The 27,557-nt window shown below is 36.0% G+C and overlaps 1 protein-coding gene across 1 annotated transcript; it reads left to right on the top strand.

Annotated features, from left to right (window-relative positions):
• The first annotated feature begins 93 nt into the window (after window positions 1-93).
• Window positions 94-27,506, top strand: nos2b (nitric oxide synthase 2b, inducible). The gene is made up of 26 exons (XM_056474170.1): window positions 94-281; window positions 1,830-1,900; window positions 1,972-2,073; window positions 2,279-2,427; window positions 4,117-4,279; window positions 4,618-4,709; window positions 4,806-4,947; window positions 7,316-7,455; window positions 9,648-9,822; window positions 9,905-10,006; window positions 10,602-10,796; window positions 11,511-11,593; window positions 11,755-11,899; window positions 13,015-13,119; window positions 13,322-13,371; window positions 13,449-13,623; window positions 14,248-14,368; window positions 18,108-18,186; window positions 20,280-20,467; window positions 20,549-20,715; window positions 21,336-21,546; window positions 21,644-21,731; window positions 23,473-23,594; window positions 23,684-23,832; window positions 25,651-25,845; window positions 26,001-27,506. The coding sequence occupies exons 2-26, from the start codon at window positions 1,844-1,846 to the stop codon at window positions 26,037-26,039; spliced, it is 3,234 nt and encodes a 1,077-aa protein (XP_056330145.1). The 5' UTR covers window positions 94-281; window positions 1,830-1,843; the 3' UTR covers window positions 26,040-27,506.
• The last annotated feature ends 51 nt before the right edge of the window (window positions 27,507-27,557 follow it).

Here is a 27,557-nt window from a genome sequence, read left to right as displayed (position 1 = left end):
ATTGTCAGTTGTCTTAGCCCTATGTCCTGGTAACCTGTGTAATTAGTTTCGCTTTCAATTAATCACACTGTCAGTGTTTGAAGACTGAAGATTGTGGGTGTGGGATCATGTTCCTGTGGTCAGACAGTAATTGGGCTGCTGTCCCACCCTCCTTGAGGCAAAATTCCACCACCAGCACAACTGTTGACCTGCCCTCACCAACAGCCTCTCCAGGTCCACTATATAAGCTTCATCAAGTGGGAAAGTCTCTGTTGCAGACTGAAAAAGAACCTGGCACCAAGGTAAGAAACTCATTCAATTCACAATGCATGTCATATAACAAAACATGTAAAAACAAGCTAATGTTAAACTGATTCATTTTTTTGTTAGTCTTTTTTATTCTCATGTATTTTTGGAGGGGAAAGTAATACATTACAGTCGAAAGTCACTTAAAAGTAGCAATGTTTTACTTTTAAGGAAAGTAATGCCGAAGTATGTGTTATGTTATTTTTTAGTTTTTCTTTTATTTAACAGTAACTTTTTTTAAATATACACTCAAGATTGACATTACTGTTCAAACTATTTATTTAAAATGAGCTAAAACAACACAATTCTTGAGTTTTTATGGGACAACTTAATTGTTTTATTTTAAATCCAATTACATTTGTAAAAACTAAGTTAACTTAATTCAATTGAATTGAATTGAATTGAATTGAACTTAATTTAATTATGTTGTCCCAACTCAAATTGATTTTTTACAGTGGACAATAAGAATGGCATTGATAGAAAAGTTTTATTCATTTTCATATTTGCTTTTTATATTCCATTAATTACAGTTAAAACAACGTTCAAATTTAAATTGTATGTCTCTGCACATAAGCACACTCTTGACTGCAGTCCTAATCAGTTAAATGGTTGGAATAGTCAAGAATATCGTGCTGACAAAAAATTTAATACATAATATTCAATACCTGTGTAAAAAATGGCCTCAAAGGACTGCCCTTTAAGCAACCAGCTTGAATTCTTTTGCATTTATTTTGTATTGTACGGTGGCCGAGAGAGCTTAACGTGCTGCAATTTAAGAAAACATATGCAATTACAAAAGACGCCAGCAAATTAAGAAAAGATCTTCATCCATTTCACAGCACGTGAGCTGCAAATCCTCACAACGCAAACACATTTTTAAAAAAGCGCGCTGCATTTTCCCATGATGCAAACAAATTAATAAAACATTTGCATTTTCTCACAACACAACCAATTTCTGAAAACGCACTGCATTTTCTCACAACACAACCAATTTATGAAACGCACTGCATTTTCTCACAACACTTTCAAATAGCATGGAACACAGCAGAAATGTTTCAAGAGGACACTAAAATGTGACAGACCATTTAGGTTATGGTTATTTAGGCTAATATAATACAAAAAACAAGGGAATCCGCATGTTAAAATAAACAAATAAAAAACTCATCTTTCAAAGATCACCTCAGCGGTGTTCGTCACGTTTTTGGGTCCACTTGAAACATTTTCGTTGTGTTCTGATGTTTTTGCAGTTGTTGTGAGAAAATGCAGTGTGTTTTACTAATTTGTTTGTGTCGTGTGAAAATGCAGAACATTTTTTCATGTGTACATGTTGTGAGGATTTCATCAAATGGATGAAGATCTTTATTAATTTGCAGGTGTTTTTTGTAACTGCATGTGTTTTCTTAAATTGCAGCGTGTTAAGCTCTCTTGGCCAGCGTAGTATTGCTCCTTTGCTAAAATTTTGAAAATGAAACCTTCTGGGCTATATTTTATTCGACAGACATCAATAACTCATGATTGCAATTTTTTATGAAACTAATCTGCAGTATTTCAGAAAAATATGGGCAACCAGGTCACTCAGAACAGCGTACTACAGCAGCAGATGAAACTGGATATGGTGAGCCAAACTTTAACTAACATGAAATTAAATGTGATTAAGTAAATAGTAACGTTATGTTGGTTTTCTAGCAATGGGATAATAAAGTGAAGCAGTGTCCATTTTCCAAGCAAGTGAAGAACTATAAGGATGATTCGTGCCATCAAGATGTGTTACATCACAGAGCGGTTAAGGCGAGTTATTATTGCATTAAACACTCTCTAGGAATATGTTTCTCTATATGGGTCAAAGACCAAAAGGGTTTTTTCAAGCATCAAACAATAAAAGTGGACTACAGCTATTATACACCCTGAATACACCTTTCTCTAGTCACAGCTTCTATGTCTGTATTTCTGAGAGCGTAAGAAAAGTTGAACCTTTTTCTTGTTTTTATTCAAGAGCCATATTTGTTCGTCTAAGATTTGTGAAGGCTCAATCATGACTCCAAAATCTCTGACACGCTGTCCCATGACCGCTTTGCACAGCTCTGATGACATCCTTGTGCAAGCTGTTGACTTCATCAATCAATACTACAAGTCAGTTAAAAAGTAGGTTTAACCTTTCTATTTTGATCATTTTTTGCTGACGTCCTGGATGAACCAGTTCAAATCCTAATAGACTCAATGAAAAACAAAAAAGAATTTAGATTATAACAATAATATATTTTTATATAGAAACACTTTATTAAACATTACAAAAAAAAACATTTCTGAACACATGAATTACATAATAAAATAAAAGATTTTGTTCACAAATTTTAGAGGAAAAACAGTATTTGGACACTTTTTGCACATTTGTTTTAACTTGTTGCTTTTTTATTAAATTTCATCATTAAACTATTTAACTTATATATTTTGCAAAAATATCTCATCCTTTGTTCATAAATTACAAATTCCTCAATGCACGATGAGAAAACTGTTAATGTGTTTTCCACATGTCACACACATGGTGCTAGTGTTTTGGTCTTGTCTGGATGGGCACACATCATTTCAGACATAACAGATATAAAAATCAGACATAACAAAAACTTGCATCAAATTTTTTTTTTTCTTTATTATTATTATTATTATTATTATTATTATTATTATTATTATTATTATTATTTTGGGTCAGTGAATTTGCCTTTGAAACCTACATGAAAGGGTAAATAAAACTTATTTATAGACTGCAGATCTGTGTCTGGCAATTTAGTGTCCAGCTGGAAAGATTTCCTTTTTGAATAGCACCCTATGCAGGTCAAATTGAATAATGAATAGAACACACTTATACAATAATTCTGTATGTACATTTCACAACATCAGTATGTTAATCTTTGCATGCATGCTTATTACCCTAAATGAGAAAACGTTACAACATGTCAAGAAAAAAAATGAATTTATTAGTATTTCAGATAGACTGTACAAACTAACAAGAGCCAATTTTAGCCATCTGAGAATGAGAAAATACATTTCTGTATTGAAATAAAGGAGGAAAAGCTACTTTTTTAGTTTCATGGGCTAGTGAAAAACTAAAACAACAAAATATCACCAAGATATGTTTCTATTTAGGGTCTGTAGAGTTGATGTAGAGCAGGGGTACCCTATTGTCTTCCTGGCAATCTTCCTCCCTGCAGTTCAGCTGCAACCTTGATCAAACACACTTGTCTGTAATTACCAAGTTCTGAGCCAACTTAGTTGGTTTAATTGTGTTTTATCGGGGGTTGGAGATGAATTCTGCAGAAAGGTTGATCTCCAGGAATAGGATTGGGCTTTTTTATGTGCTTACAAAACATAATTCTCTATTGAATTAAGTGGGGGAAATCTCCTTTTAGACTTCATAGGCTAGTGGAAAACTAGAATAACAAAATGTAACCAAGATATGGCACTATATAGGGTCTGTAAAGTTGCTGTAAAGCATAATGTGATGCGGGTCAAATTGACAATTTATTTTTGGACATTTCGAAACACACCAGCAAGTTGAAATTTTGCATGTATGTTCATGGCCCTAAATGAGGAAAAAGTCAAGAAAAAATATAGGTTAACTGGCATTTTTAACAACTCCAAAAAATTATCATCAGGTGAATCTGACCCTAGCAAAATATGAAAATTAATCAACATAGATACTAAACAGAACAAAATATTCAGATTTTTTGTTGATCAGCATTCTTTTGTTTTGCTCTCCTGTCATAACAAAGCTTTCACTTACGTATTTAATTCTGAGTTTTATGACTGAATTATGTGTCTTTATTATGTATTCAGCTCAAAAATTGAAGAGCACTTGTCTCGTGTGGAGGAAATTGCAATGGAAATAGATGCTACTGGATCATATCAACTCACCACAAAAGAGCTGGAATTTGGGGCTAAACAAGCATGGAGGAATGCACCAAGATGCATTGGCAGAATTCAGTGGACTAATTTGCAGGTACTTTCACTTAAATGGATAGATAGTTCACCCAAAACATTATATTTACTCACCCTCTACTTCTTTTTATCCTGCTTGAGTTTCTTTCATTTGTTACCAGTTGCCAATAGCCATTGACTTCCATACAATTATTATTATTGTTGTTTTTGTCTACTATGGATGTCAATGGCTACCGGTTTCCAACATTCTTCAAAATATCTACTTTTGTGTTCAACAAAAGTAGATATTGAGAGTAAATAGGATTTCATTTTTATTTTGGGGGTGAACTATCTCTTTAAGTATATATTAAGCATGTATTTGCATAATTGATTTACATCGTATGATATCTTTCTGTGTAGTTGTTTGATGCGCGTGAATGCCGAACTGCTGAGGAGATGTTTCAGAAGTTGTGCGATCATATTCAGTTTGCTACCAATGGAGGCAACCTGAGGTAAACTGAGGCTGTTATTCCACGTTTTCATGAAATCTTGATTGCCTTTGCAAAATTGATGAGATGTTGATGCAATAAAGATCTTTATTTTGACAGGTCTGCCATCACAGTGTTTCCTCAAAGAGCTGATGGCCAGCATGATTTCCGTGTGTGGAATAGTCAGCTCATACGATACGCTGGCTATAAGATGACAGACGGCACAATAATAGGAGATCCTGCCAGTGTTGACTTCACTGAGGTACATTTTGTATTTCTTGATACTATTTAGTTTGTTTAGATATTTTGGTAACACTTTACAATGGTTCCATTGGTTAAAGAGATAGTTCACCCAAAACTGAAAAATCTATGATGATTTCCTTATCCTTCACTGTACGCTTCACACTAAATAAAATATTTAGGAAAATGTTGGAAACTGGGAACCATTGACTTCTGTAGCATTTGTTTTTCCTACTATGGAAGTTAATGTTTACTGGTTTCTAACATCTTTCAAAATATCTTCTTTTGTGTTCAACAGAAGATAGAAACTCATAAAGGTTTGGAACCACTTGAAGCTTGATAGTGAATATATTCACATTTTTGGAAGAACTGTCCCTGTAATGTTAGAAAATGCATTGTATGATATTAACAAACAATAAGCAATTTGTTTGTTACAATCAATGTTAATATAAATAATTAAAAATAAAACTGTTAATGCCATGCAAGATACATTAATATTAACAGATACTGTTTTAGATTTTAACATTGTTTAAGTAAATGTTGAAATTAGCATAAACTATGATACATTTAAAGTATTTTTCATTGTATTTTTCATTGTTGTGTAAAAAATGGTTAACTGTCATTAATATATATTTTTTAATTATGGTAGGTATATGGTAATACTTTACAATAAGGTCTCATTAATTAATGTTTTAACTAACATTGAGCATTACAATATTTTATAATCTGTGTTAATTATAGTTAATAAATATGCTGTTGTTCAGTCTTTGGTTGTGTTAATTTATATTACATACATGACAGGTTTTTGTTTAAAATGTATACGCATACAAATTAAACATTTTGGTGGCTAAATCAAATTAAATTCAAAAGGCACATTAAATTAAAGTAATTGATGTTTAAAGTACCTATTGTAACACAATTGACCTGTGCTTATTAAAGTATATAAAAAAATAAGTGATATTTTACTACAGTGGATCCGGAAAGTATTCATAACGCTTCACTTGTTCCACATTTTTTATATTACAGCCTTATTCCAAACTGGATACATTTTTTTTTAAGTTCTACACACAATACCCCATAATGACAATGTGAAAAAAAAATTTAGCAACAATTTGTGTTAAAGCACAAACCAAGCATGAAGACAAAGGAATTGTCTGTAGACCTCCGAGACAGGATTGAAAGTTCAAATGAGCACAGTGTCATCCATAAGTGGAAGATGTTTGGAACCACCAGGACTCTTCCTAGAGCTGTCTAAGCTGAGTGATCGGGGGAGAAGGGCCTTAGTCAGGGAGATGATCAATAATGGTCACTCTGTCTGAGCTCCAGCGTTCTTCTGTGGAGAGAGGAGAACCTTACAGAAGGACAACCAGCTGTGCAGCGATCCATCAATCAGCCACTTCCCACCTGGAATTTTCCAAAAGGCATCTGAAGAACTCTTAAGACCATAAGAAACAAAATTCTCTGGTCTGATGAGACTATAATTAAACTCTTTGGAGGGAATGCCAGGCGTTGCGTTTTGAGAAAACCAGGCACGCTAATAACCAGGCTAATACCATCCCTATGGTCCCCCATCATCCCTATGGTCCCCCATAATGCTGTGGGGATGTTTTTCAACAACAGGAACTAGAAGACTAGTCAGAATAGAGGGGAAAATGAATGCAGCAATGTACATAGACATCCTGAATGAAAACCTGCTTCAGAGTGCTCTTGACCTGACTGTGGCGACGGTTCATCTTCCAGCGGGACAATGATCCAAAGCACACCGCCAAAATATCAATGAAGTGACTTCACAACAACTCTGTGAATGTCCTTGAGGGGCCCAGCCAGAGCCCAGATCTAAATCCTATTAAATATTTCTATAGAGATCTGAAAATGGCTGTCCACCGTTGCTTCCCATCCAACTGATAGAGCTTGAGAGGTACTGCAAAGAGGAATGGGCAAAAATTCCCAAAGACAGGTTGTTTCAAAAAAATATTTTTTTACATTGTCATTATGGGGTATTGTGTGTAGAATTTTGAGGAAATCAATGAATTTAATACATTTTGGAATAAGGCTGTAACATAAAAAAATGTGGAAAAAGTGAAGCGCTATGAATACTTTCCGGATGCACTGTAAATCTGAATATATTTAAATGATTAAAAACCTCTCGCTAGCAAATGTGTAAACACCTAGTTGTTGGCAAAGTGTTATCATTGAAAATGGCAATCAATTAATATTAAATAGGGCTGCACTTCAATCCTTTAAATATTCATCAAATGATTATTGTTGTAAATGTTTCATTCATCTTTTACTAAATTAATGTTTCACATAACATTTATTTGTCTTTCAAAAAATCATGAAAAAACTGTCTGACTAAATTAAAGTCTAAATGAAATGTGAACTATGCACAGACTTGTATCCAGCTCGGATGGACTCCAAAATATGGTCTATTTGACGTGCTTCCACTGGTGTTACAAGCTAATGGAGAGGACCCCCAACTTTTTGAAATTCCCAAACATTTGATTTTGGAAGTTCCCATGGAGCACCCACAGTAAGTGACTCCCGCTAGCTGAAAAACATGCTTATAATAGATGAAAATCAGCAATTGATTGACAGCAATCTAAACTGTTCTGTTACATCTCAATGCATCAATGGTTCTAGCTCACAACACAAGCTCAAGAACAATGTTGTTCACCCACAGCTCTTGACTGAGGTGCTCAGATTTTTGAGATGACTTGCATTCCACTTGATTCTGCAGCAAAACTATTTGCTTAAAAATCAGGTTAGATTGCCAAAGCCATTCAGACTTGAAGGACCTGTCTCAATGTCACATTCTTTTATCCATACCTGACAAATGAGTTTAACAAGTGAGGCCAAAAATCAAACCTGTCTCAGTCTCACACTTCACTTTAGAATACTACTTAATTAGTACAGTGAAGTGCTTTGTGAAGTGCTTGTTAATGGAGCCATAACAGTTTCAATAATGCAGACAGAAAAATGTTGTAGATTTGTATCCATTTTTGAAAACTGAAATGCTGCATTTAGTTTCATGATCAAGGATCTGTTGAAAATGGTAGTGAAATACACTAACCGGCCACTTTATTACGTAAACATTGGTAGTATTGGGTTAGACCAACTTTTGAACTGCTTTAAATGGTTAATTCACCTAAAACTTCTCAATTCAATTTAATTTATATTTATTTACAGTTTATAAAGCTTTTACAATGTAGATTGTGTCAGAGCAGCTTAACATGGAAGTTGTAAATTGAAACTGTGTCAGTCCAGTTTTCAGAGTTGAAATTCAGTTTAGTTTGTTTCAGTGTGGTTTAATTTTCACTGCTAAAAGTCCAAACACTGAAGTGCAAATCCATCGATGCGCAGCTCCACAAGTCCCAAACTAAGCAAGCTAGTGGCGACAGTGGTGAGGAATAAACTTCACCAATTGACGAAAGTGAAGGAAAAAACCCAGAGACAAACCATGTTCTTCTATTATTCTATTCTATTACTTTTATTATTAATTATTTATCTCCTGGGACCTTCGTTCATCTTCAGAACACAAATAAAGATATTTCAATGAAATCTGAGAACTCTCTAAACCTCCATAGACAGCAAGGGTCCTGAGACATTTCAAGTCCAGAAAAGGAAACAAAAACATTGTCAAAACGCTCCACTTCACACTGACATCAGTGGTTCAACTGGGAACATACAAATCATTTGTGTGACAATAAACAGTAAAAACAATGTGTTTTCTTTTTCTTGTCAGGTCATCAGGATGTTCATTTATTATGGGCAATATGTTGTACTGCTATTACAATCAACAATGCAACATACAAGTGTTGTATTGCCTGTAGTAAACTACCGGGACCTGACGCATCTGAAAAAATACATACTTTAGAACAATATCATTTTTACAGTTTGTTTTGGCACACAAAGGTGTGCATGGAGCTTCATATGATTACAGCTGAACCACAGAAGTCACAAGGAATGTTTTGACAATGTTTTTGGTTACTTTTCTGGACTTTGAACATCTCGGAACCTTTGCAGTATGGAGGGTCAGAGAGCTCCAGGATTTCATCTAAAATATCTAAATTTGTGTTTCGAAGATGAACGAATGTCTCAAGGGATTGGAGAGTTTTTGAGTGAACTAATTCTTTATTTCTTCGTGGCATAGACTAAGCTAGGTGCTGAAAACTTTCCTCAAAGATTGATAAGCATCACACAGTTACTGTGGATTTGTTAAACATGACGTGTCACCCATTCTCATACTCAGTTTTCATTTTAGCAGATCATTTTTACCACCTCTACATACCTACAGTAAATGCACTGACTTGCTGCTATGTGATTGGATATTTACATTAGTGAGCAGTTAAACAGGTGGTGCTAATTAAGTGGCTAGTGAGTACACTGTAAAAGTGCACTGTAAATTAACATTTACAATTGTGCTCTGAAACTACAGCACAGTTGTAATTGTTCATTTAGAGTGTGCTTGTACATTTCCAGTATAGCTGTAAAAATTGCCAGTAAAAATTGCCAGTAATACTAATAAAAAATGTTTTAATAAAATTTAAAGTGCGCTTGTAAATTTTACAGTATTACTGGAAATTTTCACAGTATTGCTGACAAAACTTACAAGCGCACTGTAAATTAACAAGCACAACCAGAATTGCCAGTAATACTGTACATTGTACCATAATGTTTACAGTGCAAATTTGCTCGTCACACAGTTTTAACACTCTTTTTCAGGTATGAGTGGTTTAAGGATTTAAACCTGCGTTGGTATGCATTGCCTGCGGTGTCCAACATGTTGCTGGAGATTGGTGGTCTTGAATTCCCAGCATGTCCTTTTAACGGTTGGTACATGGGCACTGAGATTGGAGTGAGGAACTTCTGTGATACCCAGCGCTACAATGTTCTTGAGGTGCTTCTTATTGCTTGTTTTTTTACAATAGTGTTGATAAGTTCTTTAGTAGTCTTGTTTTCTGCTGCCTTATATCCTACAGCGGGTTGGCCGTCAGATGGGATTGGAGACTCAAAATCTGTCTTCACTGTGGAAGGACCAGGCTCTGGTGGCCATTAATGTAGCAGTCATGCATAGTTTTCAGGTAAGGTGGATCTAAATAGCAAACTTTGGTTTGGGACAGGAGGATTCCTGATCTCATAAGTAAATGTATAGTTTTGGGGGCGTAAGCAGTATTTACAAAAATATGAAATGAGAAAGCATGAATTTTATTTGTTTATTGAATTTAATTTTATTTGTGTCATTTATTTTTATTTTATTTTATTAAGCATGATGGTCTACACTTAAAACCTAATAATCAATGGGAAGTATAATTCAAAAAAACATATGAATATGTGTTGATTTTTATTTTATTTATTAGATTTATTGACTGTTAGATGCAGAATTTGTTATGTTAAACTCATTATTAACTAAAAACTGCATAATTCCAAGACATATATCAAGACATCTATCAAGAAAGCTAAATATTAAACAACATCACAAGTTTCACAGTCCAATTTTATTCATAGATTTATATGTAACAATCATAGCTGTATATCATTATGAAAGGTCAAAGCTAAAGGGAAGTATTTAAAAAAAAATCCCTATGAGTTAGTCTTTACTGAAAAATCAGTATATGGTTCAAGATTAAATTTGACCCCATACCGTTTTTAATATTGTTTTGTCTTACTGACATGCAGAAAAATAAAGTGACCATTACGGACCACCATTCTGCATCAGAGTCCTTCATGCAGCACATGGAGATGGAGGTGCGTCTGCGTGGAGGATGTCCAGCTGACTGGGTTTGGCTGGTGCCACCAATGTCTGGATCTCTGACTCCAGTCTTTCACCAGGAAATGCTGAACTACATCCTATCACCTTTTTTCTACTATCAGGTACAGAATCATTCTAAAGCAGATGCACCCTTAACAATAAAGGTCATTTATTGGCATTTATGTTTCCATGAAGAATCTTTAAAGATATAGTTCGCCCAAAAATGAGAATCCAATCATCATTTACTCGTGCTTCATTTGCTCCAATCCAGTTTGAATGTATTTCTTCTGTTTAACAAGAAGTAAGATATAATGAAGAATGTTGGGGAAAACAGCTATTGACTTCCATAGTATTTTTTGTTCCTACTATAGATGTCAAAGGCTGCATTTTTTCCAACATTCTTCAGAATACCTTGTTTCGTGTTCAATAGAAGAAAGAAATTCCCAAATATTTAGACCACTTGAGTGGGAGTACAAGGTTAGGTATGTTTTTTAGAAAAATTTTGTCCCTGTCCCTTTATTATCAATGGAACTTATTAATTACACCAATTATTCTTTACAGTTTAATGTTCAATAATGTTCTTTACAGCATAGAAAGTGGTTCTTAGAAGACCCTTTCTCTAATAAGACATTAATATGAAAAGAAAACCCTCTTTTGGTTTTTTCTAAAACCTTTATTTTGAAGAGTCCAACTGTTGACCATTAATCAGAAATTGCTGGAATATTCTCAAGTCTGATGGTACTGTATGATGCTATTTTATGTGTTGTGTGATCATGTCTAAACAAATGTTTTAAGATGCTCTTACATGACCATGTGTTGTCTGTTGCTGTTTCAAGCCTGAAGCCTGGTTGACGCATAAGTGGAGGGACAAGAAGAGAAAAGCGAGGCGCTGTACAGTCAGCTTTAAAGGACTGATTAGGTACCGCAATATCATGCTCGCACCAGAACAACACAGTGCTGTTCTGTCAGAAGAGATCTGTCTGCAACAATCTAATGAATATTTGAAAGGTTAGCTGTGAATATTTGGTGAGCAGCCAGTGTACAGTAGCTAAATTTCTTGTTTTCTTTTTTCTTTTCTAGAGTAGTGCTCTTCTCACAAGCACTTATTAAGTTGGCTATGGCCAAGAGAGTGCGTTGTACTGTTCTCTATGCCACAGAAACTGGAAAATCACAGACTTTCGCTAAGAAACTAAACGGCATCATGAACTGTTGCTTCAGCTCCAGGGTAAGAAGACCCATCACCATTGATACAAATGGAATGTTTCATGGCACCAAGTGGTGGTATCTCTATTAAACTCTATTAAATGTGTAACATGAGCAATTGCTACTTTGATCTGAATCTGCCTGTTCTGGGCCTTAAAGAGATAGTTCACCAACAAATGAGAATTTACAGTTCATTTACTCACCCTCGGGCCATTGAAGACATAGTTGATCATTTGTTTCTTGAGTAGAAGTTTAAAAAATGTTTTTAAATATCCGCAGTCATTTGTATAATGCAAGTCAATGATCCCCCGTTTTTGAGATTAAAAATAAACACAAACAAAAAAGGTCTAAATCATTCTCTGTGGCTCCTGGTGATACACTGAGGAATTTTGGAGCAAAATGATTTGTCTTTGCAGCAAAACTGAAGATAATTTTCAATAGAATTAGCTTTTATTTACTGAGTAAATATTGAATAAATAGTTCTCGGCACGTGCTCAAGTGTACTCGAGTGTAGTGAGCACAAGCTTTGGGTTAATTTACATTTTTGGGTGAACATCGCACATCCAGTTGTCTTCTGGTGCAATTTTAGAATATTTATCTTTAATTACACTAAAAGACTGTATATGACTGTTTTCAGTGTTGTTGCTACTTGTATGTTTTTGTTGTGGGTTTTTTTTTACAATGTATGTTTGTTAAGAAACTGATATGATTATATATTGTAAATTTTGTATGTTTTTGCCATGAATATAGCCAATGCTGCTGATATGGCATTAAGACCTAAATAAATAAATAAATCACACATGCAGTCTAGTCTGCTTGAAGAGATTTATTTACATGTTAATCAGTATTTTACAAATAAGGGACTAGTGGCATTAAATTAAAGTAATGGATGCACATCCAAGGTGGTAATGCTTTTGAAAAAAGCATTTTGTACAAATATTTTGTACTATATTGTGATTTATTTTTCACATGTTTATATTTATTTTTTAACTTTTTTTAACCACTTCAGAAGAGATATTTAGTCACAACAAATAAAATTATTTTTTATTCTGACCAATTGTCATTTTAAGGATAAAAAGGCTCTAAATAGAAAAGTTTGTACGTCTTTTTAAATATATATTCTCATTATTTAAACAGGTTGTTTGCATGGAGGACTACAGCATAAGTGAACTTGAGAAGGAAAGCCTCCTAATTGTTGTTACTAGCACCTTTGGCAATGGCGACTGTCCAGGAAACGGAGAGGTGTGGGCTTAATTTTGCATAGGTGCCTTACAGCATAACTGTAGTTTGCAGAATTTATAGTATGTCAAAATGATAAGATGTTTAGATGAAATAATTTGCTTTTGCAATAATTATTTGTAGAATGTGCTTCTCATCTATGATCATGTACATTTATTTATTTATTTATTTATTTATTTATTTATTTATTTATTATATAATTCAGAGTTTCAAGAAGCAGCTACTCGGTCTAAAAACCCTCAGAAACAAAGTCAGGTCAGTGTTTAAAATTATTTATTTCTCTCCATCCCTGTATACACTGACTCCCAAAATAATTTAATTCCCTCAAACAGGTACTGTGTGTTTGGTCTTGGCTCTCGAATGTATCCACACTTCTGTGCGTTCGCCCATGCTCTGGATGCTACTTTTGCGTCACTGGGAGCCGTCCGTGTGTCCAGTACAGGAGAGGGAGATGAGCTGAACGGACAGGAGGAATCATTCTCAGCCTGGGCTTGCACTGCATTTAAGGTAATAAGTTAAAATAAATCCAGGAGTTTATTTTCACAGAATAAAGACAGACAGGCTTATTATATCAGACTTTATATGCAAAAACAATTGTTCTGGATGTATTTTATTTTGCGTATTACATGGCTTCTTGCCACAAAACATAAAAATTAGACACAAAGCATTTGTCTGAGACATAATGATTTATTAATTATTTAATTAAAAGTTGACAAAACAAAAACAGCTGATGGAGCATACACTAACCTATGCATTATTCAGTCAAAAGATGGCGCCAAACAGCCAAAAACACAAAGAAGACTGGTTGAATGAAGCATAGACAAACATACGTATTAGTCAGTCAAAAACAGCGGCTTGACAAACAAGCAGATACATATGAATCTGGATGTAAGTATATGAATTTTAATTTATTCCTTGATGGTCAAGTTGATTTGAAGTTCCCGGATGAGCCTGTTGTTATTCAGTTGTTGTTATTTTGGAATAACATATCTTGGATGGTTATGACTGACCAATCAGAATCAAGTATTTCTACACATCCGTGTAATAAACAATGAGCAACAATTGTTTTCAGCACTTTAAATGGGTGAATTTTAAAAGTAATTGTAGGATGTTTGTTTTCTGTATGTGTAGGATGCATGCAAGGAGTTTAATGTTCAAGGGCAGCTTCCAGGAACTGATGGTCTGGTGGATTCCTGGGATCCACAGAGGCACCGAGTTCAAAATGACAGCTGTACACTTGACCGAATCACTGGTACATTTAGACCTGCACCCTTGTCAAAACCAAATATTATAGGATAATTCTAATAAGAACTTGATGACATTTTCAGAATTGATTATGCTAAACAGCTAGGAATTTTTTTTTTTGTAGGTATAGATATATACAGTATACAGTACGCATGTGTGTATAAATACAGCAGGGACAATAAGTATTGAACACGTCACCATTTTTCTCAGAAAACATATTTCTAAAGGTGCCGTTGACTTAAAAATTTTCCCCGGATGTTAGTAACAACCCAAGAAATCCATACTGTATATACAAATAAAACAAATCTATTTAATTTACAAATTAAGTTACGTGTCATAAAAGAAAACGATGCAGGGAAAAAGTATTGAACACATGAAGAAAGGGAGGTGTAGAAATGCAGTGAAAGTATAGACAGGAGCTGAAATATCTCAGTAGTTCTTCAGCAACCCTCTGCCCTTCATCACTGTAAATGAATATCAGCTGCTTCAGTCCAACATCTACAGCACATTACCAGGATGATGCAGATAAAACAAGAGTTTTCAATTCAATTCACCTTTATTTGTATAGCGCTTATACAATGTAGATTGTGTCAAAGCAGCTTCACATAAAAGGTCATAGTAAATAGGAACAGTGTAGTTCAGTTTGTAGTGTTCAAGTTCAGTTCAGTTTAGCTCAGTTCAGTGTGGTTTAATAATCACTACTGAGAGTCCAAACACTGAAGAGCAAATCCATCGATGCGCAGCTCTACAGATCCTGAACCATGCAAGCCAGTGGCGACAGCGGAGAGGGAAAAAAAACTTCACTAAAGGCGGAAGTGAAGAAAAAAAACCTTGAGAGAAACCAGACTCAGTTGGGCACGACCATTTTAATTTCTCCGCTGGCCAAACGTCTTGTGCAGAGCTGCAGTCTCAGTGGCGGAGGCTGGAAGCTGGCCTCAGCGAAGACTCGTCTGTCTCTGGAGCGTCATAGGAAACAGTCTCATGTTCTCCACTCCTCCATGACCATCGCAGTAGTTGTTCAGGATTCGGCCAGGTCCAGGATATGGAAACCTTGGGATCATCTCGTCGTTGGTCTTGGATCGAATCAGTGACTCTGCATAGTCTGGGGGCCTCGGGAAGAGTATCCCCAGGTGGAAATGGAGAATAAAGAAAATAATTAGCGTAGCTGATGTTCACAGTGTATATCAGCAAGATGCATAACCTGTGTGGAAGCCCCCTAAGTGGTGCACTAAGTGTATGCTTTACTGAACAGATAGGTCTTTAATCTAGTTTTGAATTGGGAGAGTGTGTCTGAGCCTCGGACGTTATCAGGAAGGCTATTCCAGAGTTTAGGAGCTATAAATGAGAAGGCTCGACCTCCTTTACTCGACTTTGCTATTCTAGGTACTACCAGAAGCCCTGAGTTTTGAGATCTTAAAGAGCGAGTTGGATTGTAGCGAGACAGAAGATTGGTTAGATAAACAGGAGCTAGATTATTTAAAGCTTTATATGTAAGAAGCAATATTTTAAATTCAATACGAAACTTAACAGGCAGCCAGTGTAAGGAGGATAAAATTGGGGTGATGTGATCAAATTTTCTAGACCTGGTTAGAACTCTGGCAGCTGCATTTTGTACTAATTGAAGTTTGTTAATAGAGGATGCTGGGCAGCCAGCAAACAGTGCATTACAGTAGTCCAGCCTAGAAGTCATAAAAGCATGGACTAGCTTTTCTGCATCTGAGATGGATAGCATACTTCGTAACTTAGCTATATTTCTCAGATGAAAGAAAGCAGTTTTTGTGACATGGGAAATATGATTTTTAAAAGTTAAATTGCTGTCTAATATGACACCCAGATCTTTTATAGTAGAGCTAACGCTAACTTTGTATCCCTCTAATTGTAGGTCGAGTTGTGAGATCTGCTGTGTACAGGATTTAGGCCCAATAAGTAATAATTCTGTTTTGTCTGAGTTTAAGAGAAGATAATTGTTGGTCATCCAGTCTTTAACATCTTTAATACACTCAGTTAGCTTGGACAGATTAGACGTCTCGTCAGGTTTAGTTGAAATATATAATTGAGTATCATCTGCATAGCAGTGAAAGCTGATCCCATGTCTTCTAATAATGTCTCCCAGGGGTAGCATGTATATTGTAAACAGTAAAGGGCCTAAAACTGATCCTTGAGGCACCCCGTATTTTACTGGGCTGATTTGTGAAGGCTGTCCATTTATATTTACAAACTGGTAACGGTCAGATAAGTATGACTTAAACCATTGTAGGGCATGTCCCTGGACACCTGTAGACTTTAAGCGATTAATAAGGATACCATGGTCAATGGTGTCAAATGCCGCACTAAGATCGAGTAGAACTAATAGCGAGATGCACCCTTGGTCAGCAGCTAAGAGTAAATCGTTGGTTATTTTCACTAATGCAGTTTCTGTACTGTGATGAGCTCTGAAACCTGACTGAAACACTTCAAAAACATTGTTGGTCTGCAGAAAGGAGCATAATTGAGCAGAAACAACTTTTTCTAGTATTTTAGATATAAATGGAAGGTTTGAAATAGGCCTATAATTAGCTAAGTTGCTGGGTTCCAGTTGTGGTTTCTTAATAATAGGTTTAATAACAGCTAACTTGTAAGGATTTGGAACATGGCCTAAAGATAAAGAAGAGTTGATAATGTTAAGAAGAGGTTCTCCTATAACAGGTAGCAATTCTTTGTGGATGTTTCAGCAAAAAAAGAGTGGATGTTTCAGCAAGACAATGATCCAAAACATAGCCAAGAAAACTCTCAAATGCGTTTGGAAAAAGTAAATCAAGCTGTAGAATGGCCCAGCCAATCACCTGACTCGAATCCAGTAGAAAATACAGATTTGATAGATGAGACAAACAGAACCATCAAGATTTTTACACTCTGTTGAGTCTGTGAAAAACTTGTTTGTGTGTGAGTGCGTGCATGTATGTATGTATGTATGTATGTATGTAATGTCCAGCATAAATGAATAGACCCCTCACAGATTAGAGGAAAAAATCAGAAACATAAACAATATCAAGCTTTATTGAATTTTTGTAGTTTGTTGTAAGTTGTCCTTTTTTAAATGCCTTCAATACATTTTTAAATGAATTATCTTTCTATTTCTATTGCCCAAACTCCTAATTAATATAAGTGTTTGATAAAACAGTTTTGTTAAAATGCACCAAAATAAATTTGGCCATAATCACTGTGAAATTGATAAAAATATGAATTTTTAAAAGAGGATGGACGCATGTATTTTGCACTTCTAAGCAATAATACTGTACTATACAATATTAAAGGAAAGACAGATCACCCCAAACTGTTCTATTTAAATTGTCACTATACTGCTGTCAAATAATTCCTTAAAGGTAATAATGTTGTAAATAATATTCAGTTTGTTATACAGACTGATTGTTTCACTTCATAAGAGCTCTTTTTTTTACTTTCAAAGTGCCAGTAAGAGCATATTATAAATCACCAAAGACCAAGATTTCAGCTCAAAATCTTTTGCTAAGGGAAAAAAGTCACCTACTACATCTTAGTGTAGCAAGTACATTAACAGCAATTTAACATGTTTGTGTGAGCTATCTTTTTAATTGAATACGGATGTAGAAATGTTTTTGGTGTCATTTTGAATTCAGAGATGCAGTTTAATTATAATAAATATTTGAAAGTATTTAAGAATCATGTTAACAACAGATTTATTTGTGAGATTTATGCAGTAATTATCATTATTTGGCTTGGATTTACAGCTCTGTCGGCTCTTCATTCTAAAGCTGTGGTTCCCATGAAACTGAAGAGAAGGCAGAATCTGCAGAGTGCAACATCAAGGTTTTTCTCAGATCTATTTTTTTTTGTTAATACTAATACAGTTAATTGATCATATTACTAAATATTAAAAATATATTCTGTACGGGTCCACCCAGTTAGTACTGGTTTATACCGGTGGATGAAGGGCCACTGAGTGTTCAGTCTTTCCACCAAATGCTGTTTTAGTTTAAATCAATTGATTAATGAATTTAGATGAATATTTGATTATTCTATTTCATCTTGTTTTTGTATATCACACTTGTTCATTCAGATCCGGTGGCCGACTGGCCATTTCCCAGTGGCCTGATAGTCTATCTGGCCTGCCACCGGGATTCTGGTCTGCTGTCTGCCACCCACATCGAGCTCACCAATACCCCAACCCCCCAGCCCCCGGTAGAATTAGTATGATCAGGTGTGCTTAATTGGAGTTGGAACTAAATTTTGCAGAGCTGCGACCCTACAGGAACTGGTGTTTGACACCACTGCCATAGATCAAAGTCAATATAATGCTATTCATAACCATTTCGTAATCATTAGAAATAGAGCCAAGCAGACCTACTTCCTTTTACTGGTATTTTTAAATAAGCATATTGTGACTTAAAATATTCGACTTATTAGAATAGCATTGTTTGTATATTCTCCACGTGTTTGTGCGGGTTTCCTTGGGTATGCTTGGGTATGCACGGCACGGTGGCTCAGTGGTTAGCACTGTCACCTCACAGCAAGAAGGTTGCTGGTTTGAGTCCCGGTTGGACCAGTTGGCATTTCCGTGTGGAGTTTGCATGCGCTCCCCTGTGTTCGTGTGGGTTTCCTCCGGGTGCTCTGGTTTCCCCCACAGTCCAAAGAGATGCGCTATAAGTGAATTAAGTACACAATATCAGCCTCAGTATATTTGTGTTTGTATGTTTCAACCCAGTACTGGATTGCGATTGGAAGGGGATCAGCTGTGTAAAATATACGCCATAATAGTTGGCGGTTAATTCCGCTGTGGCGACTCCTGATAAATAAGGCACTAAGCCGAAGAAAAATGAATAAATAAATAGAATTGCATTAGAATAGCCACTGAGGTTGAGGCTCACCCATATTTAGACTGGTCTCACAAGACTTTGTTGTTCTAAATAGAAAAAAAAAAAATCATCATTGTTAAATAGTTTTGCCTCTACAATTTAAGTTTACATGCACTAATGCCACTTAGCATCTTTTTTTAGCTCTAAATCATCAGTTAGTGTGCCCTGAGCAGAGGCTAGTGTTTTTATGGACTTTTTCTGCTAGAGTTAATAACACAAGAACTATTGTGTTATTTATTAATCAAGTAAATGTGTATCATTCCAGTTATTTAGTCAATTCATAAACTAACAATACAGCACATCAAATTCTCGAATAGACCTAAGAGCGAAAGATGCATACGTGACCTCAGTAAGATGCATAATATGGAACGTGAAAGCTTGGGCTGACCTGGTTACAGAATCGCCCTGAGCTTCTTGACCCTTTTCCTTAAGTACTCAAACCAAAAAGAGAGAATGCCCTCCAAGGAGGGGTGTGCGAACAACAATTGGAATTTGCATAGATTGAAATGATAGATCTGAAGAGTTTCTGCCTATGGGAAACAAAGAGTAAGCTAATTTCAATAGAAACCACCAGATAGGGTGCACAGCCTTAGTTAACAGTGGGTCAAAAGTCTCCTGAAGTGACAAATCTTTCATTTTGATTGTTTCCATCTGTGGGAACGACACCATTGTACAAGTCGCTCTGGGACATTTCAAAGTATATCAAACTTGATGGCTAAAATCACTTACATTGGTTTTATTTTGATATGATCTTTCTGAGTGATCTGATTGGAGGGGTGAAGGAAAAGAAGAAAGGGGAGACTGATCAAATGTACTGTAAATGCTTTGACAGTTTCATTTAGCTGGGCGTGTGGAGGCAAGTGTCTGTGTTTATAAACTGTGTGTACTTGTATTGTCCATATGTGGAGACATCAAAGTATCTGAGGTATCACCAAGTATTTGAGGTATCTCAAATCTTACAAAACTGTTAGCATTTTCTTTTTTTATGAAAAGAATATCAATATGTCAGGGGGACTCAATATTTAATATAATTTTACTTGTGCTCAGTTGTGCTACAATTTTGCTGGAGCTGGAGATGGAAGGAAACGCAGAACCCTTAAACTTCACCCCAGGAGACCATGTGGGGATTTTCCCAGGGAACTCACCTGAATTAGTAGCTGGCATATTAAAGCATCTGCATAATGCCAATCCTATCAACCAGAGCCTTCGGCTGGAATTCCTCAGTGCCCACGCTGGTACTGAACCGTCTAACCTAATTACATAATGGATGTTTTACTCGTAATAACATAATGATATCTAATACTTCTGTCCTATAGATGGTGAAAGGTGGCAGAGAGATGAACGAATGCCGCCTTGCTCTCTTGCCCAGGCTCTCACCTACTATCTGGATGTCACCAGCCCGCCCTCTCAAAGCCTCCTCCGCAAACTCTCAAAGATGGCTAGACAGGAGGATCACAGACAGCGCTTGCTCACTCTGGCATCAGTAAGTTACTTTTTGATGATTGCAAGTGCTGTAGAACTGGGGATGAGGTTTGCAAACTATTTTGTTGTTCGCTTTGATGGTCTTTTAGTAACTTTAAGGCCCTGGTAAAAGTTCTTTTTCATTATTTGTTTGAGGGCAAGTTCATTTTGGTTTATTTTGTTTATTTTAAATTACACCATTCCAGTAGTCTGATTTTTGTTTAAAGTATACTAGGACCTTTAGAGGTTTAGAAATGTAAAATGATGAGGTCATTTTTTAAATCAGCAGATTAAAAAACATCAATTAAAAGCAACACAGGCTCTTAGTGCATATGTACCCCTGTGAACATTTCTGGAGAACGTGAATTATGTAGCCAGAGGAACGTATGCCTGCATTTCGTCTCCGACGGCTTCTGTTCCTTTTAGCGCTAACAGCATATTAAAAAAAATATTTTTATTTAATGGCGACTTTAAAGCTGTATTACACTTCTATTCTTTTAACATTTGACTATCTTGTCTTTGATCCATATGAAGAAATGTACTACTTCCGTTTCAAGAAAAATGGTTTATATATAGATGATTAGCTAAACTTTATTGATAGAACAATTGATAAATACACAGCAAAATGTCTTTCTACCACAGGACTTTCAGGTCTACACAAGATGGAAGGATTTCTTCAAGCCGACGTTCCTTGAGGTGCTGGAGGAGTTTCCCTCTCTGGAACTTTCTGCTGCTTTTCTCCTCAGTCAGCTGCCTCTGCTGAAGCACCGACTCTACTCCATTAGTTCCTCTCCTGACCTCCACCCTCAGGAGCTCCACCTTACTGTGGCTGTAATCAGCTATTATACACAGGGTACATTAAACCAAACTTCCGATGTAAAACTATTCATTTACTTCTAGATTCATTGAGGAAATTAATCTGATGTTGTCACTTGTTCTGCTCTCTTTAGAGGGAAAAGGTCCACTTCATTTTGGTCTGTGCAGTAACTGGCTCAACACCATCAAAGAAGGAGACACGGTGCCATGCTTTCTCCATAGGTATGCCATGCTTTCTCCACAGTCATTCGTCACATTTTTTCACATAGAAAGTCACATAGAGACATTTTTTTTTTTTATCCAGGTTATGAAATATCAGGGATTTATGTTTGTTGCTGCTTTAAATTTTAGTTTCTATTTATCAAAACATAGTTGTACATGTACCATTTCAGGCTTGATGTTATGGTTAGGCTATTTTTAGCTCCATTTTATCCTCATCAACTGGCAGTCAAAAATAGTCACCTATTTGTATTTGTACACCTGTTTGACTGAACCTTTTATCAAAGACTAATGTGGCAGATTGATATACATTTTAAGAGCTTTGGCTGAAGCTAAAAACTGCTATCGAAGTTTCAATTATGGGACAGAAGCACTTCGCAGCCACGTAAACAGCAAGTACGTTTTTTTTTTGTTTTTTTTTCAAAATTTCGTTGATAAATTATCCATTGTTGTGCCTATAGTGGCTAAGTCATGACAAATTTAATTCAAGCTAAACCTATTTTAATATTGCTTTATTTTTGCAGCATTATTTTAATATTATATTATTTCCTTACATATAAGCGCACAGCAGCCGTTTTTTTCATTAATGGAAATTCAGTAAAACTTTTTAATCAGTGAAAATCAGGGAGTTTGGTTTTAAATCTGTTTGGGCCAGAAGTTGCTGAGGCTTTTATTTCACTATGTTGATCTACTGTCAACTGAAACAGAATATTGAGTAGGGAGCAGGGCTTTCTTTGTGCGTCATTCAGTAAGAGGGTCGTGGTTAATAATATTGTGACTGAAGCTGTCAAACTGATGTCAACAGAGAATGAGCACCACTCCAAACATGAAAGCAAAGGTCAGACTTTGATTGAAGATTCATTCATTTTCTTTTCGGGCTTAGTCCCTTTATTAATCTGGGGTCACCACAGCGGAATGAACCTCCAACGTATCCAGCATATGTTTTACGCAGTGGATGCCCTTCCAGCTGCAACCCATCACTGGGAAACACTCATACACTCTCATTCACACTCATACACTACAGCCAATTTAGCTTACCCAATTCACCTGTAGCGCATGTCTTTGGACTTGTGGGGGAAACTGGGGCACCCAGATGAAACCCACACCAACACGGGGAGAACATGCAAACTCCACACAGAAATGGCAACTGACTCAGCTGAGGCTCGAACCAGCAACCTTCTTGCTGTGAGGCTACATCGCTACCCACTGCGTCACAGCGATGCCCTGATTGAAGATCATCAGTTCAAACCATTTTTTCAGGGTATTAACTTGAACAGATTAATCGTTCATCTAAATAATAACAAGGTTCTCTAGCAAAATTTAGATTTTACACAGACTTTAAAGAGGGAACCTTGTATAAGACAATAGCAAAAACACTAAAACTGTCCATTTCCAGCATGGTGACAATAATTAAGACATTGCAGTCAACTGGAATTGATTTGAATCAATATTTATCTCTGTTAGGTGAAAAAAGAAAAGTAAATTTTCTAGTTTCAAAGTCTCCAAAACTACAATCCGACCTGAACTATATCACCACAAATTATTTGAAAAGGTTTCGAGAAAAAATTCTCTACTCTTATCCAAAACCAAACTAAAGCTTCTTCAGATTTTTTAAGCAAATCATAAATGAACAATGGATAAATGAATATGATTTTTTTTTTTTTTGCTTAATTTTCCAAGGGTGCCGATATTAGTGGAGGGGACTGAAACTAACTAACTTGTTTCATTTATACATCTATTCCAGCTCCGACTGGTTCCACCTTCCGTCAGACCCCAGCGCTCCCTGTATTCTGGTGGGAGTCGGCAGCGGCATTGCTCCCTTCCGTAGCTTTTGGCAACAGCAATTCCATGACATGAATAAAACAGGTATTGAATTTCATCCCATATCACAGTCAAGTAGTTTCAAAGAGTGCACCTGAAATTGGCTGGTCTGAAGTTGTGGTGTTTTCTCCAAGGTCTGAAAGGGAATCCGATGACACTTGTGTTTGGGTGTCGAAGTTCAGATACTGATCATCTGTACAAAGAAGAGATTCTGGACATGAGAGACAATGGTACTCTAAGCAGCATTACAACAGCTTACTCTAGGCAGACTGGACAAGCAAAGGTAGAAATTGCTTAACTGTTGTAATCGTTAGAAATATTTCAGTCATAGATTAAACTATTTTTAGTGTGTGGATCAAATTAATTATACAACAGTGTTTTTATTTACTGTTATGATATGATATATAATATATTATATAAGTGTTATAATATATACTCACTTTATTAGGTACACCTGTCCAACTGCTCGCTTACGCAAATGACAGCAAATGGCAGCAACTCAATTCATTTAGGCATGTAGACATGGTCAAGACGATTTGCTGCAGTTTAAACTGAGCATCTTAATGGGTTAAGAAAATTGATTTAAGTGACTGAACGTGGCATGGTTTTTGGTGCCAGATGGGCTGGTCTGAGTATTTCAGAAACTCCTGATCTACTGGGATTTTCACGCACAACCATCTCTTTCACAGTTGATGGTCCAAAAAAAAAGACAAAATATCTAGTGAGTGGCAGTTCTGTGGGCGTAAATGCCTTGTTGATGCAAAAGGTCAAAAGAGAATGGCCAGACTGGTTCGAGCTGATAGAAAGGCAGCAATAACTCAAATAAACACCAAGGTATGCAGAAGAGCATCTCTGAACGCACAACACATCCAACCTTGAGGCAGATGGGCTACAGCAGCAGAAGACCACACTGGGTGCCACTCCTGTCAGCTAAGAACAGGAAACTGAGGCTACAATTCACACAGGCTCACCAAAACTGGACAATAGAAGATTGGAAAAATGTTGCCTGGTTTGATGAGTCTCGATTTCTGCTGTGACATTCGGATGATAGGGTCAAAATTTGGCATCAACAACATGAAAGTATGGATCCATCCTGCCTTCTATCAATGGTTCAGGCTGGTGATGTTGGTGTATTGGTGTGCGGTATATTTTCTTGGCACACTTTGGGCCCATTAGTACCAGTTGAGCATAGTGTCAATGCCACAGCCTACCTGAATATTATTGCTGACCATGTCCATCCCTTTATGACCACAGTGTACCCATCTTCTGATGGCTACTTTCAGCAGGAAAATGTGCCATGTCATAAAGCGCGAATCATCTTAGACTGTTTTCTTGAACATAACAATGAGTTCACTGTACTCAAATGGCCACCACAATCACCAGATATCAATCCAATAGAGCACATTTGGGATGTGGTGGAACAGGAGATTCGCATGGATGTGCGGCCAACAAATCTGCAGCAACTGCGTAATGCCATCATGTCAATATGGACCAAAATCTCTGAGGAATATTTCCAGTACCTTGTTGAATCTATTCCATGATAGGTTTAAGGCAGTTCTGAAGGCAAAAGGGGGTCCAACCCGGTACTAGTAACGTGTACCTAATAAAGTGGCCAGTGAGTAAGTGTAATGAGACCGCATATATTCTGACCTGTGCTTTAAATATATAGAAGCATACTACATTTAAAGTACATACTACATTTTATTTTATTTTAAATGATTTGAGTTGTTCTGGTTTAGTAGTTTGAGGGATAAAGGCAAAGTTTAATGATTTAAAATAGCAATTAATTAGTATTTTTATTATTTAATATGTCATCAAATGACTCTTGTTCTAAATATGCCTGACAAGATTTGTTGGTACATAAACTATTGCACTGAATTATATATGTCTTTTATAAATCATTGAACAAAATACATTATTTTTTTTATTTATTCATTTACTTATTGTTAAAAATGTATAAAAACAGGACACTTTCTAAAGTAAATTTTAAAGCTGTCTTTTGATGATTGAATATTTTTAAACGCCTTCGACACTCTCAGAAAGTCACATCACTGCTAGTAGATATTGTTAACCTGCATTTATTTCTGCATTCTTGCTTCAGGTTTATGTCCAAGGTATCTTGCAAGAGCAATTAAATGACAAGGTCTTTGAGGTTCTGCACCACAACCCAGGACATGTGTACGTCTGTGGAGGGGTGAACATGGCCTGCGATGTGGCTGCCAGTGTCAAGGGAATCCTTGTCAATCAGCTGGGCATCACTGTTGCTCAGGCTGAGGAGTATCTGTCAAGGCTTAAGGTGAACCAACATAACAGCACAATTTAGAGCAAATGTCTAACAGCATTTGTGTTTAGGAGTAGTCCTAAAATTATGAAAGATGAAAAAGAAAAACATGTTTATCTGTAAAGATATGTGGACATTAATTTTTTTGTTGTTGTTATGGTTGTTCACAGAATGAAAAACGGTACCATGAGGACATCTTCGGATATTAGTGCTCAAGAAACCTGGATTATTTAGATTTTTTTCAATACCCAGACACACCAAAAAGAGGAATGTTTAATTCTTTGAAAATGTAACTTTCATTTTATGCATTTTGTTTATAAAAAATTATCATCGACATCCTTTATTAGGATTAAATCCTTGAAAGTTTTGAATGGTTTATATATATTTGGGTCAGTTGGCATTTCTATGTGGAGTTTGCATGTTCTCCCCATGTTTGCGTGAGTTTCCTCCGGGTGCTCCGGTTTCCCCACAAGTCCAAAAACATGTGGTGTAGGTGAAATGGGTAAGCTGAATTGTCCGTAGAGCATGTGTGTGAATGAGTGTGTATGGATGTTTCCCGATGATGGGTTGCAGGTGGAAGGGCATCCGCTGTGTAAAACATATTCTGGATAAGTTGGCGGTTTATTCCCCTGTGGCGACCCCAGGTTAATAAAGGGACTTAGCCAAAAAGAAAATGAATGAATGAATATTTTTAATTATAAAGGTTTATATGTATTTTATCATTTTGCATCAAATTACAAAAAAACGCTGATGCAAGGTGTTTCTAATGCAGCGTCTATGAGGCAGGACAGTAAATTTAATTTTGTTCTCTCTTATGGCTGCCATTATCAGTCTCACACAATTTTTTTTTCCTTTTTCTGAAAGTCTTGATAACACCATCGTTGAGTTTTTCTTTGATTATTTTAGCAAATAAGATTTAAATATATATATATTTGGTGTACTCTCCCATTCACTGCTCTCTAAGTTTCCCCAACTATGACGACTTCTGCTGCTGAGAAACCTGGAAATGTAAAAAGGGTCTATAAAGTAAATCTGAAACGCCACTCGCTCAATCACTTTCCTTTGGCAAGTGCCTGATTTATCACCTCGCCACAGTGGAATGAACTGCCAATTACTCTTGTTTCATGATAGAGGTAAAGTTGGTTTTATATTCACACATTCATTCAGTGACACACTCCCTATATTGTTTACCATGGTACTTTGAATATTCGGTCTGAAATCATATCTAGAAATGACATCAAAACAACATTAGCATTATTTAATTGACTGTAAACAATGGTGTGCTTTGATAGTCATTGGCTGCTAATATGAATTAGAAATCTATTATAAATAGAAATAGCAAACAATACTTTTCCTAACCTATATTATCAAGGAGAAAGTCTGAATGTGTGAATATAAAACCAACTTTACGTTTATTGTTCCATGTGTTGGATGCTGTTCTTGCCTTAACCCAGCACTGAGAGGACCCTAAAAACAGTGCAAATAAACACCAGTAACATAATAAAACACTGTACTCGAAGCAGAAATGTCAATAAATTCCCATAAAACCAATTGAACCAATTGCCAGTTACTTTAGAAATGTAGAGATGTAAATCACTTTATTTTGCCCTTGTCTGTTTAACAATTAATGCATCTTGTTTGTGCTTGTCATTCAAAATCCTTTTTTCTTAGCAGCAATTTTTAAACTGTCTGGTTATAACTTACATATAACATTTTTTATTCTGTGG

The sequence above is a fragment of the Danio aesculapii genome, chromosome 15, assembly GCF_903798145.1.
Source record: "Danio aesculapii chromosome 15, fDanAes4.1, whole genome shotgun sequence".
Taxonomy (NCBI): Eukaryota; Metazoa; Chordata; class Actinopteri; order Cypriniformes; family Danionidae; genus Danio; species Danio aesculapii.
Note: the sequence above shows the minus strand (reverse complement) of the source record. Positions and strands in the feature narration are given on the sequence as shown.